Source organism: Antechinus flavipes, chromosome 6 (genome assembly GCF_016432865.1).
Source record: "Antechinus flavipes isolate AdamAnt ecotype Samford, QLD, Australia chromosome 6, AdamAnt_v2, whole genome shotgun sequence".
In the NCBI taxonomy this organism is placed as follows: Eukaryota; Metazoa; Chordata; class Mammalia; order Dasyuromorphia; family Dasyuridae; genus Antechinus; species Antechinus flavipes.
In genome coordinates, this window is record NC_067403.1 from 264336975 (window position 1) to 264356082 (window position 19108).

General features: G+C 40.2%; 1 protein-coding gene across 1 annotated transcript; it reads left to right on the plus strand.

The window, feature by feature from the left end:
* Positions 1-6917: 6917 nt before the first annotated feature.
* Positions 6918-9470, plus strand: LOC127539715 (dispanin subfamily A member 2b-like). The gene is made up of 2 exons (XM_051964011.1): positions 6918-7167; positions 9077-9470. Exons 1-2 carry the CDS (start codon positions 7009-7011, stop codon positions 9257-9259), a joined length of 342 nt encoding a protein of 113 aa, XP_051819971.1. The 5' UTR covers positions 6918-7008; the 3' UTR covers positions 9260-9470.
* The last annotated feature ends 9638 nt before the right edge of the window (positions 9471-19108 follow it).

The window sequence follows — 19108 nt, forward strand, 5'->3', positions numbered from 1 at the left end:
TCAGGCTCAATCTAAGAGTCATCTCGGATATTTTGCTGTTTCTCACTGCACTGTTTTCCCCCTTCCCCAAGCTATTGTCAAGGTCTGTTCATTTTACATTTGTTAAACTTCTTGAATATGCTTCCTTTTCTCCTCTGACACCCCCTGATATCCCCTGGAAGTGGGGAGGCCTTCTCACTTCTCCCATGAACTATGGTAGGGATGGGGGAAGAGGGGATTGTCTCCCTGCCCCCAGTTTCTCCTCACTTTAGGCCATCCTTCAATCAGCCACTAAAATGAAGGCAGGTTCAAATATGCTGTCCCATTATTCCAGAAAATTCCAATGGTTTCCTGTCTTCTCAAGAATCACATGCAAAATGCTCTGTTCAAAGTCCTCAATAAGCTGGTTTCCTCCCACTTTAGTCACTCTCTCCCACCTGCCTTGACTCAGTGGTACCGCCTATTGATTGTTCCATGAACAAAACTTTCAAACTTTTAATTCCACACATTATCGCTGGCTCCCCCCTTGGCCTGGAATGGCCATCCTCCTGGGCTCACACACACATGATATATTGGGAGTGGAGAGTGCTTCAGGAGAAAGGCACTAAGATTAAGGAGGATTTGGAAGAGACTTCTTGAGGAAGATGGGATTTTATCTGAGATATTGAAAAGAGAGCTGGCTCTATATGTGGGAGTTCAGAGATGGGGGATTGAGGGTCTTGTTTGGGAAACAGTCAAGAGGTTGGAAAGACTATGTGGAAGTGAGCAAAGTGAAACAAGTATCACAGTGGAATAAAGAAGCAGAATTTCATCCAGACAAATGATTTATTTACTGGGATATGTGGTTTCAGAAACAAATCAGGTCCAAGGCTCTTGGTAGCACTGGATTCCCGAATCTTGCTTTTTTCACAGTTATGTACAGTTGAAATGAAACTGTAGTGAAAAAAAAAAACCCAACAAGATGCAGCAGTTGAAACACCTAATTTCTTATTGGTGGAGGAGATTGAGAGCCACAAGAATGAGGTTGGGGGTACTTTCCTAAGAGTCACTTACAAGAAGTTAGAACTTAACTTTAGAAGATGACCTATAAAGGCAAAATGGAGTTATCCATCTTATTCAACTCCCAGGATGTTTCATTTAAACACTTTATCTAGTGTGGATTTCTGGGGGGGGGGGATGATAGTTTAAAGGGGTGAGGATGAGAGGAACATCTAGTTGCTAGGAACTCAAAGAATCACAAAGAGTGTGGGCAGAATCATAATCTTATGTCTCCTGAGGAGACAAACTTTGTTAAAGAGACTCTTTAGGGAAACTAACCCAAGCTGTAGATCAAACTCCTTAGAAGGCTCACAATGAACTAATTTGAGAAGAAAGATTTACATATTACCAAGGTAACAAAGAAAACGGCAAATAAAATGATCAACTTTATAATGATCAATATTAAATCTCCTTGCAACCTGGTAATCCACCCCCAATGTTCACTAAATCAGTCCATTCCATTTTGAGTTCCAGTTGTCCCAGGTGGTTGTGTGATGCCTAGAAATATCCTCTGAAGGGAGTTTCTCTTAGAAGATCTGCTTCTCTGGTTTCAAGTCAACTAGATAATTTTGCTAAAAATTTGTCAGTAACAAGACACTAATTAATGTCAAGTGGAGCAAAACTGCTTTCAAATCTGTGGGTGGCCAGTTAAATGGGGCAGCCTAAAGATAGAAGGGTCTGAGACCAGACAAAAGTTTAACTTCAAAGTGTTTGCAAGTGCAAGTTCTTCTGAGTAGTGTGAGGGATGTAGAAGACCCTTACCCAAAATGACTACTCAGAGATCACTCAGTAGAAGGCAGAAAAGTTGTTTATTGAAAACCTCCGGAGGATGAGCCGTCCCATTGCAAGATAAGAAAGAGAAAGCTCGTGGTAGGAGGGCTAAAGAAGTAGTAAAGATACATAGCTTTTATACAAGAAATTACATCACAAGTAAGAGAGCATTGAGAAGGGGAGGGGGAGGCATCTAATTGGTTGTTGCTATTTGGGGAGATTGGAATGGAAGGTTTCTGTTTCCCTGAAATCTCCTGATTTCTAGGAAACAGAAAGTCAGGCCTTCAGGCTTAATTAAGCAGACAGTGGTCCAGCTAATAGACTAAATATTGATAAATGTCAAATACCAATAAATGTCATCAGTTCAGGTTAAGTAAATATGTTTCTCACTGGCCAAGGCTCAAATAGATATGAGCCTGCACATATTATACAGGTCATAGGGGAGACACAGAAATAATAAAATACAGAAAAAGAATGCATAAATTCCTGTAAGTTCTTCACCTTATCTATTCCCCACAGCTGGAAGGCTTAACATGTTGAGTCAAAGTGCTTTATATATACTAAATACACCCACACAAGTGGGCTGGACCATGACATAATCAAGACTTGAGGTCCTGAGTAGCAGTTCCCATGGCATGCTCATGCATGGACAGGGTGAGAGTTCCTGGAACCTGGGGAAGAACAGTCTTCACATTGATTGTCTCATAGTGGGGTATGGAACCAGATTTAGCATGGTAGAAACAGGAGTGTAGTACCTGGTTCAGTTCGCTTAGCACTTACAAGAAACACGGATTGTGAGCATGTCAAGAGGTGTTGAATGGATGACTCTCAGGTCCCTGGGAAATAGGGGGAACTTCAAAATCTAAATAGGTATTAATATGGAAATCATAAATCCCTCAGTGAACACCTGGGGCTGGTCAAAGCAATATACTTTGCCATAGGGTGAGCTCATCCAGAGTGCAAAGAATTGTTTCTATTCCCAGCTAAGAGTACACCTGCTTGTTGAACTTTAGCTCTGGGAACCAGGGTTCTTGAAAATATTTTGATACTTCCATACCTTATCTTCAAAGGCTTACAAGATGATCTGGTATATGTATACTGTCCATTTTTTTCTTTCCCTTGTACAGTTAAGAAGGGTTTATCCTCCCTAACAAATCCTTCTAGCTTTCAGGGTATCTATTTACACTGGTCCACTAACAAGATCTTCAACAGGAGATCCTAATGGGAACCACAAAACAAATTAGCATCCCTCAATTGATAAAGAGGGATAGTTCTTTTTGATAGTCTATCACGTAACCAATCAAATTGTCTTTCTCACTTACCCAACTCTGTCCTTCTCCAAATTATATTAAGGCTTGTGAGCCTACTTTGGGGATCTTTTGGTCATTAAGAGAGATCATTGACTCAATTTTTTTGGTTACTGTTAAAATAACTAACAAATTTATTGCATTTAGACCATTGTTTCTCAGTTTATTTTAATTTTCAAAGACAATAGTATCAACTTACATCCTGGGACAGGCTGCCTGTAAGAATCTTGGGATCTGTTAGTCATTTGGCTACTGGTGCCTCTGATGGGAAAATAATTATTTCTTGAGATTCCTGGTGCCTTTCGGTGGAGATGCACAATGAACAGTGTAAATTCATCTTCACCCACCAGTGACCCAGAGCACAGAGATCTGAAATTTTGCCTTGCCAAAAGGAAAGAAAAAGATGTCTGCCTTTGTTCTCATCTACCCATTTTTCATTCTTTTTCTTTTTTCTTTTCTTTTCTTTTCTTTTTTTTTTTTTGTGACTCTAGAGAGGAGTATAGTCTTTCCTTTTTTCTTTTCCCTCTGGTAAAGGCAGTAGCCTCTGCCAGGAAGATTGTCCAGTAAAACCTTCAAAAGCTTTTAAATAGTGGAAGATTCCTAGAGGAATCAAACATAACTTCTATCTTTCAGCAGCTTGCAAAACTCCCAAAACAAACTAAAATGTAATGGGGAAAAGTTTAACAAATAAATAGAAATATAATACTATATAGCTTCTAGGTCAAGAGATAGCCAACAGGAATCCCTTTAGAAGATCTTCAGTCCTTGGCTACTCTGGGGTGGTATCCAGGGATCCCCATTTCTGAGATCCAGGGATTACTTTAAAAGTCAGCAAAGCTGCCCGTGGGACATTATTGCAACAGTGGGCTTTGGTGGCACCTCAAGGTCACCTAACAGCACAAAATGTCCTATCTGTGGGGAGTTGGGTTCTCTCTGCTTGGTGGATTTCTGAGGAACACAGCCTAGTTTGCTCTTGTTTCTGAGTCCCTGACACCTGCTCTGTTGATCACTCCTATGTGTCCAGAGAACCAACAGTGTATTAACGTCTCATTTTTCCACGTCTCCTCCAACATCTGTCATTTTTCTTTTCTGTTCTAATAGCTAATCTAATAGGTATGAGGTAGTACCTCAGAATTGTTTTGATTTGCATTTCTCCAATCAATAGTGAGTTTGAGCATTTTTTTTCTTCTGGCTATAGATAGCTATGATTACTTCATCTGAAAAGTGTTCATATTTTTTGATTATTATCAGTTGAAAAATGGCTCTTATTTTTATAATTTTGACTCAGTTCTCTATATGTTTGAGAAATTAGTTCTTTTAGAGAGACACTTGCTTCATTTTTTGTCAGTTCTACTAACTGTAATTCCCTTCATTCTATTTCTCCCCTAGAATTTATTCTATTCACTCTCTTACCTTGTCCCTCAAAAGTGTTTTGCTTCTGACTTCTTTTTCCCAATCACTCCCCTTCCCCCATCTGCTAAGTATGTTTTTCTCCTCCTAATTACTTAAAGGATAAGATAAATTTCTATATCCAATTGTGGATGTTATTCTCTCTGTGAACCAATTCTGATGACAGTAATGACAAATTCATTTATTCTCTTTACCTTTCCCCTCTTCTTCTCTACTGTAAAAATTTTTTCTTGTCTCTTTTATGTGAGAATTTACACCATTCTACCTCCATCTTTCCCCTTCTCTTAGGACATTTTTCTTTCAGCTTATTTTTTCAAATATTACCCCTTCATATTTAACTCATACCTGTGCTCTTTGTTTACATATATTCCTAACTGCCCCAATAATGACAAAGTGCTTGTGAGTTTCAAGTAAACAGTTTTAATCTTATTAAATTCTTTACTTTTTTTTCCTTTTTATTTTATGCTTCTGTAGAGTTTTGTTTTTGAAAGTCAAATTTTCTATTTAGCTCCTATCTCTTCATCAAGAATGCTCAAAAGTTCTCTTTTTCATTGAATATCCATCTATTTTTTCCCTGATGGAGTATACTCAATTTTTCTGGTTAGGTGATTCTTGGTTGTAATTCTAGTTCTTTTGTCTTCCAAAATATCATATTCCAAGTGATCCAGTTCTTTAACATGAAAGTTGCTAAATGTTGTGTTACCCTGACTGTGATTCCATGACACTTGGATTGTTTCTTTCTGGCTGCTTGCAATATTTTCTCCTTGACCTGGGAGCTCTGGAATTTGGCTATATTACTTCCTGGAGTTTTCATCTTGGGGTCTTTTTCAGGAGTTGATTGGTAACTTTTTTCAATTTCTATTTTATCCCCCAGTTCTATAATATCTGAGCAGTTTTTCTTGACAATTTCTTGAAAGATAATGTTTAGGCTCCTTTTTTTTTTTTTTTTTTTTTTTTAATCATGGCTTTCAGGTAATCTGATAATTTTAATTCTCCTGGATGTATTTTCCAATTGTTTTTCCAAGGAGGTATTTGCCCCATTCTTTTGACTTTTTGTTTCTTGATTTCTCATAAAGCTATTGGCTTCAATTTGCTCAATTCTAATTTTTAAGGAATTCTTTTCTTTAATGAGATTTTTGTATCTCCTCTTCCACTTGTCTAATTCTACTTTTTAAGGATTTTTTTTTTTTTTTTAGTAATTTTTATGTCCCCCTTTCACATTTGGTTAATTCAAATTTTGTCAGTCAATCTCTTCACTGGCTTTTTTCTTTCTTTCTTTTTTAACCATTTGGCTTAGTCTGTTTTTAAGATGGTTTTTCCCCAGCATTTTGTGTGTGTGTGTGAGTGCTAACAAAGATCCCTGTAGTCTTCTGACCCCCTTACTGCCCATGTGTTCCAAGCAGCTGTATGACCCCTGCTAATTCAGTGGCTCCTAATGCCGCTCCAGGTTTGATGGGTCTGTGTCTGTCCTGCTGACCTGCTAAGTAGTGTCTAGTTGGAGAATGATGTCATCTTGTCCTTTTGTGGGTTCTGCTGTTCCAGGACTTTTTTATGGCATTATTTAAAGGTGTTGGGAGGGGTTTTGGGGGAGATTTCAGGCAAGATGCTGCTTTTTCTCTGCCATCTTGATTCTACATTTGCTGTTTGGTGCTATCAGTAGGGTTCCATAACAAATCAGACAAAATATTCCTCAAAAATATGTTTGTTTATACAAATGGAGGGCTACGCGTAGGTGCCCAGCTCCCAGGTTGGATGGAGTTCACTAAGAGCTAGGGTTCCAGCTCCAAGACACTAACTCCATTTTGAAAATGATTCATCACAGGACATCATCTCCATTTCACAAGAGGAATCAAGGGCCAGAGCACCCAGTTTTACCAGCAGAGTTGAGATCGGAGTCCAGATGACCCTGACTTACCTTCTCCTTGTTTGTGAGATTTGAGGGCTTGCCCTAACAGCATTGCTTCTACCCTCCCTCACTATTTTCTTGAAATCCTCACTAAGGCTGGGTCATTTGTCAAATGATTCCTAGGCTAACGAGCTATATTTAAGGGCTCAGTGGAGACTTGGGCCATGAATTCTAGGTGGGTCAGGAGGCTTGGCTTAGTCCTCCAGGTCCGGCCTAGAGTCAGGTTTAAATGACTGCTCTAACCCCTTGACCAGACCCAGAGGAAAGGAGTCTGAGGTGGAGGCAGGGGCGTCTGGAGTGGTTCTATCCAGGGGCCAGCGCTCATGAATGGTCTGGGGTCCTGGAAGCTGGGGAACATGTGGGTAAGAGGGGGGAGCGAGTAAAAGCGGAACAGAGGGATAAAGGTGGGTAGAACCAATCTGCTTCCAGCCCCGCCCTGGTCCCTGCCTTGCGCGGGGAGGTGGGGGGGAGGAGGAGGGGCTTAGATATCCTCTAATTCACTGCTGCGCTCAAGGTGCTCCAGTGTCGGAAGGAGCCCTATCCTGCGCGCACGTCTCAAGCTGTCCAAGTTCGTCTCCCCGCCCGCCGGTCCGAGCTATGCCTGACCACACAGTCATCCCCATGCAGGGCGGGGAACCCGCGAAAGGGCTCACTTCGAACCCTCCCCGGGACTATCTGCTGCTCTCCCTCTTCAACATGCTGGTGTTGGGGAACCCTTGTTGTCTCAGCTTCGCGGCGCTCGTGTATTCTGTCAAGGTAGCTTCAGCAGCCGCGCCGCACAGCAGGGGAGGAACACCTGACTCCCAAAGAGAGGGATCCCTTGACTGCGCGCTCCCCTTCCACTTGCCTTGCTTTATTAAGCTCCGTTACCCTCTCTTCTTTCTTTCCTCTTCCCCTGCTCCTTTTCTCTCTCTCTACTTCTATTTTCCCCTTTCCTTCTTCCCCTACTCCCTCTACCTGTATCTCTCCTTCTTCCCCTGCATCTTTTCGTCTTCCTTTTCCCCTTGCTTCATTCCCTCCTCCCCTGCTCTGTTCTTCCTTCTCCTCATTCTTCTTCTCTTCCGATTCCTACCTTCTCTTCCTGCCTCCCTCTTCTTTTCCTAAATTCCTTCCTTCTTCTCTTGTTCTCTTTTCCTCTTAGCCCTATATTCCCTCTTCCTTGCCTTTCCTTCCAATCCCATTTCCTTTCTTCTCTTCAAGTTCCTTCCTTCACCTGGTCTCTTCCCTTTCGTGTTCTATTTACCTCTTTCTCTCCTCTTTTCAGTTCTTACTTCTTCCTCTGAGGCCCCACTGAAATTGTGGTTATGACACAGGCGCCTGCGGGTGGAGAAGTGAGACATCCATCTGCACTGGCCTCTGAAACCCTCTAGGAAAACAACTGTACCCCTACAACCCCTAAGAAAGGACAAGGTTGCAGTGAAAGAAAGAAGCTGATTCTGGAATCAGTTACTCCTAGAGGGAGCAACAGAGGAGGTGGGGTGGAGGAAAGCTCCATGGAGGCAGTGCTTGAGATGACCATTGGGAAGATAAGGGATGTCTAGAAAGAAAGAGGTCATTCAGGTAGGGGGCAGACTGGGAAAAATAATAGAGATGGAAAAAGGTTAGAAACATTTAGGGAAGAGTGAGAACTGTCAATGAATAGGAGATGTGTATGAGTGTGTATGAGTGTGTGTGTGTGTGTGTGTGTGTGTGTGTGCGCACTTGCTGCTCTTGCACACTTGTCTTGCATGGAGGAAGTAGTAAGAGGTAAAACTGAAAAGATGGACTAAAGTGGGGTGGGGCCCCATGCCAGTCTAACAAGTTTGGGCTTGGTTTTGTAGCCAGTGTGGAGCCATGTCAGGTCCTTAAGCAGAGTTCTGAAGATCAGTACCTCCACCTGCGACAGGTGCAGGGGGAAGAGGGAGACACCTAAGAGCTCAGAGTGAGTCTGAACTAGGTATGACTGTGTGAATGGAGGGGTCAAGACAGGAGAACAGAGAAGACTTGATCCTTGGCTGGATACTGGGGGGAAGAATCAGAGGTGATGTATTTTGTGCCTGGGGTTTGGCAGAGCAGGTAGAACAGTTGGATGGAGCTGTCCAGCAGGCAAAGAGAGGGTCTGCCTGGAGCTCAGGAGACAGGATGGGAGGGATCCTGGAATGGTGGTCTTGGACCCCTGGAAGTGGATGAGATTCCCATAAATCTCAAAGTGCCAGAGACTAGGAAGGTCAGGGCTAAGTCGGGGTTGGGGGAGAGGAGAAATGGGACATCTAGAAGGTAGCAAGAGGAAGAAGAGCTAGGACAGAAAACCACAGACGCGAGGGTGACAAATTGGGAACTGGCTGAATTGCCTCCGTGTCACTGGAAGTCAAATAGGCAGGACTTGAAGAGGGGCTGCTGACATGCCCACTCTAATTAGAGGCCTGGAGACTCCTGAAGAAACTGCAGGTTAGGCTGGGGAAATGACTGAACAGACCAGCTCACAGTCCTTTTTCCTTCCAGGTTTAATTTTTTCCCCCTTCCTATTCTCCCAGTTCTGACCTTTCCCCAGAACACCAGGCTCTAATCCCCAGACAAGTCAAGTTCCCCTGGGATAGAGATAGGGAGAATGAGGCTTCAGGGCCCCCCATGTGCAGGAATCTCACTCTCTGTCTTTTGGTTTGTGTCTGTCTGTTTCTGCTCCTAGTCCAGAGACCGGAAGCTTCTTGGGGACATGAACGGGGCCTCGAGCTATGGAAACACCTCCAAACAGCTGAACATTGGTGCCATTGCCCTGAATGTGTTGGTCCTTATCATCTTCATCGTCTTATTTTTTGTTTACTTGGTTCCTTTGATTTGGAACATGGCCAGCTATCAGAGGCCTTACTAGGCTCCCACCCTTCTCTCCTCGGGGATCCCTGCATTCTGTCCCAATCCTGCTTCCATAGATGCCCACAGTAGGCACATCCCCTCGACTAGCCCTACTTCCTCATCCCATTGTGATAGCCCCTATGGCCCTTCCCTCCCATAGATGCCCAGAATTCTCAGTGCCTGAAGCAGAGTGGATAGTAAATAAACGAGTGATTTGGTTTCTGCCTCAATCTTGTGTATCAAAGTTTCTGGTTGCTAACAGTTTCTTCTAAATGTTGAATATGGCTGAAATAATTGAACAACTACAATGTGCTGTCTGGGAAGCTCAATAAAATAAAATAGAACCCACTGGGGTCATGATCCAGTCTTCTAATGATGGGGCGGGGCAAGGCCCTAAGCCTCAGGAAGGTGGGACTTTGAATAACATATCCAATAGTCTATTAAATTAAGGTTTTAGAGAAGGGCTCCTGAATGGGTGGTTCAGCAAGGGTTGGGGTACAATCCTCTTGACCAGAGATGAATATCATAAGCCATACAGATTTGAAATAAGAACAATGTAAAAAGAGAGGTCAGAAACTGCTATAGCAACAAGGGGAAAAAAAGGCTTAGTTTCTAGAGGGAATAACTGCAAATCTCAGCTTTTGCCCAGCTGCATCTGCCTTTGATTGCTTTTCAACAACTTGGAAACAGCAGTCTGCCTCAAATGTCAGCTTCTAAGTACCCCATTTGATCTTCAAGTCACCAGTAGATCCCACAATCCAGGTGGGTGATACTATCTTTTTGAGATGTGCTGGGTGGATTCAGGACTCTACTCCCCAGAGTTGGCTGCAGTTGGGGTGCAAAGGGACTTCCCCATCCGGTTTCTAATAAGTGTTTCCAGAGGTGATATTTCCAGTAAACCCAGTCGCCAGGCTGGAGTCAGAGTTGAGTCTTGTAGGAGGGAGCCTTTATCGTGCTTCCCCATCCATAGGTATGGTGGCATAGGCTATTCTGTTACTAACTCATAAGGACTGACCATGGTTGTCTAGATTTATGTCTTAGCAGAGGTTAAAGAAGGCCTTCAGACCAGGAGATACCTACCTCCTCAGAGAATGTAGCAAGAGAGGTTTTAATATCCCATTAACTCTTTCCTGATGACTGGGATTAGTAGGCACAATGACAACACTTGCTTGGCTAGGATGAAAGCAATTTAGCCAAAAAAGCTTCTGCAAAATGGGTGCTCCTATCATTATGTGTCTCTTTAGGAACCCCAAAATAATGGTATGTTTTTTCCCTCTCTCCTTCCCTTTCTTCCTCCCCCCTTCCTTCCTCCCCTCCTCTCCCCTTTCCCCCTTCCTCCCTCCCTTCCGTCCATCTGTCTTTCATATTTTACTTTAAGATGGAATAGAAAAGGAATTAAGGTTTTACTCATAAAATAAAGTACCGAAAATAGTTTTATTTTAATGAAAATCGCATATTGCCCTACCCTTTTTAAACAGAGTCAAGCAACATAATTTGATCATCTGGTTCATTATAACCATTTATTATTGTATAATGCAGCATGTAATATAATAATTCCCTAAAAGCTTATGGAAGGGATTGTCCCTTTTTGAGAGTGTCAATGCACTTAATACTTTTTTCCATTGAAGAGAGCTGTTAAAAAGGTCAAGGTATAGGTCTCTTATTTGCTTATTGGCAAAGAAAACAGAGAGCTAAGCTAGTTTGAATAATAGAAGAAAAATAAAATAGTGCACTCACTGAGTAAATCCTATGAGTTTGGGCACATGATCTTTTTTGTTAGAATCCTTACAAAGTGATAAGTCAGTTGCCTAATTTAGCATGGTACTTAGCAAATTCTCTAGCTCACTAAGTACTCATTGGAGTTCACACTTTTGGGAGATTCACAAGTCAGTATTCAGTATGAGATTCACAAAGCCACTCTCCCAGGGGAGGAGTCAACCTTTGAGTTTACACCTCTAAAAGAGCTTAAAAAGGAGCTGAGTTAGTGAAGTGAGTCAGTTCAGAAGCCCACTCTTGGAGGTAGAACAAGATTCGTTCACTTTATCTCAAACCACCGTGGTGGCTGGCCTCCTGCACTTCCCCCACTGAGACCAAGCCTGTTCTGAAAGGCTCTCCAGAAAGCTGCCCAGCCTCAGGCAAGGAGACAGATTTGGAAGGAGAAAATAAACGTTTGGATTTTATCAACTGGCTTATTTGAGGTGATTATTGCTCTGAACTGAAACTAAGGCTGCCTCCAGAAAACCTCCCCAAGAAACCTGCACCCACAGAGAACAATCATATTATAAAAAAGAAGAGACCATCACATTTTTTGACATTCACTTTAATTATCTGGTGGCTTTTGTTCCTTTACATTAATTTTTAATACTACGTAGAGATACTGGCAATTTTTGTGGCTCTTCTATCTTGCTATTTTACAGGAGCAATTGGCTTCTAAGTGGACCATTATGTTGATTTAATATAGTTTCTAGGGGAGAAAGCAATGATTTTGAGGTCCCCCCACCTTAGAGTCTATTGCTCTAACAATCTGTCAATGATTGTATAGGTCTTCTTGCCTAGGATTAGTGGTCCTGACACTTTCTAAACTGTTGTTCTGGCAATGATTCTCAAGTCTTCTGGCCTTAGCCCAACATTACTGACTGACAGACCAATAATCTGTTTGATAATCAAATTCCTGAGACAGTGAATAAGACCACCCCTCATACCTACCTGAAAGCCATAAAAGTAGCACATAAGCAACATAAATCTCTGATCCAACCCTGTCCTATAAATTTATCTTCTTCCTCTCAGTTCCTGGCTAATCTGTTCTGGAATTTAGTTCGCTTCAGTTGCCATTACAATTATAGTAAAACTGCTCCTTAACTTGAAATGGGTTCAAGCTTGCAAATTCTTTTGAGACACCTTGCGACAATGGTCTGTGACTCAGAACTTTTGGAGTCCCTTTCTCAACCTCAACATTGCCACTTCAGATAAGGATAATTTTATCTTTGCCAATATTTGTATTTTTAATTTCTTAAGTTATTTCTAAAGTTATGTTGATTAAGAGTAAAAATATGTGGAAATCTCTTCTTTGTACTGGGAACTTTATCTCAAAGGACACTATTTTCAGAAAAAAAGACTTCACAAGGCATAAAAATCTTAGTTTGTCTATGAATAAAACATTCCATCCTAGTAATAAACCCTTTCTGCATTGCGAAAGTTTACATCTCAAAGAGTCGAGCATCACCATTTCCTCTGTTAGAAACCCATCCTGAATATTCACAATGAGAAGGAGATGCCAAGAGCCTACTGAGAGGTTATAAATGGAAAAAGAGAAAACCAACCCTGTTTTCTCTCCCATGATAGCAGACAGCAATCTAATTATTCTAATAGTGTAGGCAAAAGCATTTTTATAAAGTTGTCGCCAAATCCAACTCTTTTCTTTTAAAAACATTAGACCTGGCTTGTGGTTGTCCTTTTATAGACTACTTCAAACTTTAATTCTATTCTTACCATATATTCAGAAAATAAAATGCTCTGGTAATAATAATATTGGTGGTGGTGGTAGTAGTAGTAACAACAAAGCTGCAATTTTTTCTCATTTACATGAGCTTCTGTGAGTGGAATTCCAAAAAGAATACCTAGTGGAATATGCAATCTTCTTGCAGAAAAGCAAAACATGAAACAGCATAGTGTTTTGTTTATACCACTTTCATCTTTCCTCCTGACTCTAACCCTATATCTAACCTGATTCCTGTGAATTTGGGGTTAGGGTTAGAATTCCAACTACAAGTATCCCTTGCTTCAAGTAGAATACAGGTGGTCATGCCCTTTCTGACTTCTCAGAAAGGGAGGTGAGAACACCAAAGGGAAATGGGGAGCCAAACCATATATTGTCATAAGGTTTCCGCTGGGCTGAAGAATCTTATAACTTACCCAGAATTCCCCCACTATCTGTGGTCCTCTACATCTCCCACTTTCTTTTGCTTTACTTGAAACAGGTATACATAAATCCAGCAGCATGGGAGGTATTACACAAGCACATAGTAATATAACATAGGCTAGTAGTGATGTAATAAACAACATGAATCAACATGAGGAATTATACATTCCCATAAGTCCTAGAAAGAAGGTTTATAAATAACAATCACACATATACCTCCTTTAACAGCCAAGAGGTAGTCCAAAACCAATCTATTGTTCATCACTTCACCAGGGAATCCAATGATTCCTACACGTTTTGAAGTTCTTAAACAGTCTCATTAACAATTTTTGATGTTCATGAGTCAATTGCCATACACAGTGGGTTAACAGCCATGCTCTTTCAGTGGCACATGTAGTCAGAGATGGAACCACCCGATGTTTCTTGGGTCTTCTTCGTTTCAAGGGTCTTCTCCATCTCTCTCTGATGGACAAGGCGAATATGGCTTGTTGGCACCCATCTGATTCCTCTTCCATCTGTAGAGATACAAGCAAACCCCCTCCCCCAAGCAGTTAACCTATCTGGTTCCTTCCATGCACCACTTTTTTGGTCTCTTCACATCCTCTGGCGATTATCTAAAGATAGTGGAACTGCTCATACTAGACACAGCCCTTCTGGTAGATTATAAAGCCTGTCTGTCAGAGCCAGTGCATCTTTATCAAAAATAAAAAAAATTAAGTTTTATACCATTAAGAACTAAATTTAAAAGTTCTCTAGGGTTACCTGTGGCTCCCCCTTTCTTTTGTTTTTGGGGGAACTTCTTGATGTCTTTGTTTCTCCTGTCTTTGAGGATTAAAAGGTATGCCAGTGGCACCTGTCAGATTGGTTAAGATGACAGGAAAAGATAATGATGAATGTTGGAGGGAATGTGGGAAAACTGGGACACTGATGTTGGTGGAGTTGTGAATGGATCCAACTATTCTAGAGAGCAATTTGGAACTATACTCAAAAAGTTATCAAACTGTGCATACCCTTTGATCCAGCAGTGTTACTACTGGGTTTATATCCCAAAGAGATGTTAAAGAAGGGAAAGGGACCTGTATGTGCAAAAATGTTTGTGGCAGCCCTTTTCACAGTAGCTAGAAATTGGAAATTGAAGGGATGCCCACCAATTGGAGAATGGCTGAATAAATTGTGGTATATGAATGTTATGGAATATTATTGTTCTACAAGAAATGACCAGCAGGATGAATATAGAGAGGCTTGGAGAGATTTACATGAACTGATGCCGAGTGAAATGAGCACCAGGAAATCATTATACACTTCAACAACAATACTGTATGAGGATGTATTCTGATGGAAATGGATATCTTCAACAATGAGAGGATCCAAATAAATTCTAATTGATCTGTAATGAACAGAACCAGCTACATCCAGAGAAAGAACACTGGGAAATAAGTGCGGACCACAAGATAACATTTCCACTCTTTCAATTATTGTTTGCTTGTATTTTTTTTCTTCTCAGGTTATTTTTACCTTTGTTCTAAATCTAATCTTTCTTGTGCAACAAAATAACTATATAAATATGCATATATATTGTATTTAACATATATTTTAATATATTTCAAAAATCCATTGTCAATTATGTAACAGCTGAGTTATCTTTAATGGAGACCCATGTGTAACGTTTGGAGCTGTGGCCAATAAAATTTATCACTCTGGGATGGTTTCACAGCATACATTAATCTGTGCATAGATCTAAAAGGTGTGTATCTTGTCTTATCCCAGTTTTTTTTTTTTTTTATACTAGTTTCCACTTTTCCCAGCAGTTTCTTTTCCACATACTGAGATTTTATCCCCAAATCTGGGGCATTTAGGTTTATAGATGCTAGATTATTATGATCATCTATTTTGTCCTATGAAACTAATTCCACCTAATCAACTACTCTATTTCTTAGTCAGGACCAAGTGGTTTTGATGACCACTGCTTTGTAATATAGTTTAAGGTCTGGCACAGGTAGGCCAGTTTTCTTTGCATTTTTTTTCATTAATTGTCTTGAAATTCTTGACTTTTTGTTCTTCCAGATGTACTTTGTTATGATTATTTTTTAGATCTGTAAAATAATTTCTTGGGAGTTTGGTTGGTATGATACTGAATAAGTAGATTAATTTAGGTAGTATTGTTATTTTTATTATAGTTACTTTACCTACCCAAGAGCACTTGATATTTTTCCCACTGGTTAGATCTGACTTTAGTTTTTTGAGAAATGCTTTTAAAAAAACACTTCCCACATTGGTTACATTCATAAAGTTTCTCTGCAGTGTGGATTCTCTGATGTTCAATAATAACTCCTTTTTGTCTAAAAGCCTTTCCACACTGGTTACATTCATAAGGTTTCTCTCCAGTGTGAGTTCTCTGATGTCCAATTAGAACTGTCTTTTGTCTAAAGGCCAGTCCACAGTGATTACATTCAAAAGGTTTCTCTCCAGTGTGGGTTCTCTGATCCAATAAGAACTCCCTTTTCTCTAAAAGCCTTTCCACACTGCTTATATTCATAAGGCTTCTTTCCTGTGTGGATTCTGTGATGTACAGTAAGACTATCTTTATACCTAAAAACCTTTCCACACTGCTTACATTCATAAGGTTTCTCTCCTGTGTGTATTCTGTGATGTCTATTAAGAGTTCTCTTTTCTCTAAAAGCCTTTTTACAGTGGTTACATTCAAAAGGTTTCTCTCCAGTGTGGGTTCTCTGATGTATAATAAGAGATTCCTTCTTTCTAAAAGCTTTTCCACACTGGTTACATTCATAAGGTTTCTCTCCAGTGTGGGTTCTCTGATGTATAATAAAAGATTCCTTCTTTCTAAAAGCTTTTCCACACTGGTTACATTCATAAGATTTCTCTCTGGTGTGGGTTCTCTGATGTGTAATAAGAGCTCTCTTTTCTCTAAAGGCCTTTCCACAGTGGTTACATTCATAAGATTTCTCTCCGGTGTGGGTTCTCTGATGTGTAACAAGAGCTCTCTTTTCTCTAAAGGCCTTTCCACAGTGGTTACATTCATAAGATTTCTCTCCGGTGTGGGTTCTCTGATGTGTAACAAGAGCTCTCTTTTCTCTAAAGGCCTTTCCACACTGGTTACATTCATAAGGTTTCTCTTTGTGGATTCTCTGATGTGTAACAAGAGTTCCCTTATTTCTAAAAGCCTTTCCACACTGGTTACATTCATAAGGTTTCTCTCCTGTGTGGGTTCTCTGGTGTCCAATAAGTGCTCCCTTTTGTCTAAAAGCCTTTCCACACTGGTTACATTCATAAGGTTTCTCTCCAGTGTGGGTTCTCTGATGTGTAATAAGAGATTCCTTCTTTCTAAAAGCATTCCCACACTGGTTACATTCATAAGGTTTCTCTTCTTTGTGGATTCTCTGATGTCTAATAAGAGCTCCCTTTTCTCTAAAAGCCTTTCCACACTGGTTACATTCATAAGGTTTCTCTCCTGTGTGGATTCTCTGATGTGTCATAAGAGCTCTCTTTTCTTTAAAGGTCTTTCCACAGTGGTTACATTCATAAGATTTCTCTCCTGTGTGGATTCTCTGATGTGTAATAAGAGCTCCCTTTTGTCTAAAAGTCTTTCCACACTGGTTACATTCATAAAGTTTTTCTTCTTTGTGGATTCTCTGATGTCTAATAAGAGCTCCCTTTTCTCTAAAGGCTTTTCCACAGTGGTTACATTCATAAGGTTTCTCTCCAGTGTGGATTCTCTGATGTACAGGAAGATGTCCCTTTTGTGTAAAAGCCTTTCCACACTGGTTACATTCATAAGGTTTCTCTTCTTTGTGGATTCTCTGATGTCTAATAAGATCTCCCTTTTGTCTAAAAGCCTTTCCACAGTGGTTACATTCATAAGGTTTCTTTCCAGTGTGGATTCTCTGATGTCCAATAAGATTTTTCTTTTTTGTAAAACCTTTTCCACATTGGTAACCTACATAATCTCTCTCTCTAATTTGGATTCTCTGATGTGATGCACACTTTTCTTTCCAAGTAAAGTCATAGGGGCCATCACCCATGAATCTTTGCTTGTGAGTTATGACCACAGAATGGCTTTGTGCTGCTGTAGTTTCCTTCATTTGATGTCTGATCTCTCCTTCCAAAAAAAAAAAAAAAGAAAAGAAAACAAATAAAACAAACAAACAAAAAAGAAAACACACACACACACACACACACATTTATATCCCAGTCCATACATGAGAAGAAATACTCATTTTCTCTTTTCATAGGTAAAGAGAAAAATCCTAATTGGATAGAAGGAAGCAATCATTGTAAATCCAATTAATTTACATCAAAAAAATAATTTGACATCAATGGAGCTTCATGCACAGTTACATTAGAACCTCCCAATAAACTTGTGACATCACAGAAAGTGTCTTCATTCTCATGGATACACAACTCAGGACATCTGTTAGGGACCATGCCTCAGAGAAGGAGCAGGTCAATTCTCTGAGAGCCTCCACAGCTGTGAATCTTAACATCTGAAGGAGCTGCAAGGCAGCTTTTGCTGACACAGATGTTCCTTGTGGATGAGGAATGAAGTAAATTGGAGGCAAGAGGGAAGAGGAGAAGGTTAGACAAAGCAACTTATTCTCAATCTCATTGTATGATCACCATCAACCTCTCACATGAAGGGATCCATTCTGCAGGACTAAGGTGGATCTCCAGCAGCCACTGGCAGGTGGCTCCCATATCACAACAGGCATCAGAATGGCTGAGTGACTTGATTCAAATTCCAACAGCTTAGACAGGAATTTACATCCTATAAATGGGCATGCACTACCTATAGTATGTGACAAATTATCTCCTCTCAAATTTTCCCTTTCCCTTTCATTATCTGCACTTCCAATCCTTTTTTTCATAGATATACTATTTTGTGCATTTATATTAAATACTCAAATGATTTTATGATTTATCCTGTTTATAACCATAACAAATTTCCATGAGGATCACTTCCAATTTTATTTTTTTCTATTATATTATCTGAGGTTATATTCAAAATACTAACACAGTTGTGTTTTTATTTACCTGAAGTTTAAGAGATTTTGTTCTGACCCATTACATTTTTTGAGATAGTTAATACTTGTTTTTCAAAAAACTCATTATGTGTTCCCTGAATACCCTAAAAAAGTTTTTTTTTAGATGCATGAAAATCTCCACATCTGAAAATGTGTCTCATATAGAAAATTGAGTTCATCATCCTGTGATGTGGAAGGGGGTTCCACTATTGCAATACTTTCCTTTTTAGAAACTCACAAATGCCTTGAAGGATTGAGATAAGGATGCTTTGGATCCTTATCTCCAAAGAATATGACCCAAAAAGGTGTTAGTGACCCCTGAAGTAATAAATGTCTGATTTGGTTGTAAATGTACTCTAGGACAAGACCGATGTGCCTTAACAGCTATCTTTCTGCTGTGATTTCAAGCTCTCATATCTGTTTTCTATTTCATTCATGTATGGCCATTTTCATCATATCTGTTTCAAAATCACAATACAGTTACAGTGGATAGACTATGGGTAGGGCCTTAAATCAGAAAGAGCAGACTTTTAATCCTACCTCAGAAGCTTGCTAGTCAAGGTACAGGACCTCTGTTTGATGCAGTTTTATCTGTAAAATGTGCTTAATAATATCTATAAAGTCTTTGGGTTGTCAAGAGGATAAAAAACGACAATGCTATGGGTGACACACAGTACTGTATAAGTGCTAGCTATATTCTTTCATTTTGACGATTTCCTCTCCTGTTCTACTCGCCTTCTTAAACCATTATTATGTCCATCATTTAATGATGTACTGAGGCACTACATTTATTCACAGTGGCTTTCTCCATAGTTACTGGGGTATTTTCTACCCTACCATTCTGTGACCTCCATGACAGCAGGACAGGTCCCTTACTTCACTTTATGTTCCTGGTGTTCAATCCAGGGCT

Bases quoted from the DNA above. Each gene is read 5' to 3' on its own strand.
- LOC127539715 (XM_051964011.1), top strand. From the start codon at position 7,009: ATGCCTGACCACACAGTCATCCCCATGCAGGGCGGGGAACCCGCGAAA. The intron at 7,168-9,076 runs GTAGCTTCAGCA...TTCTGCTCCTAG, and splicing joins CGCTCGTGTATTCTGTCAAG to TCCAGAGACCGGAAGCTTCT.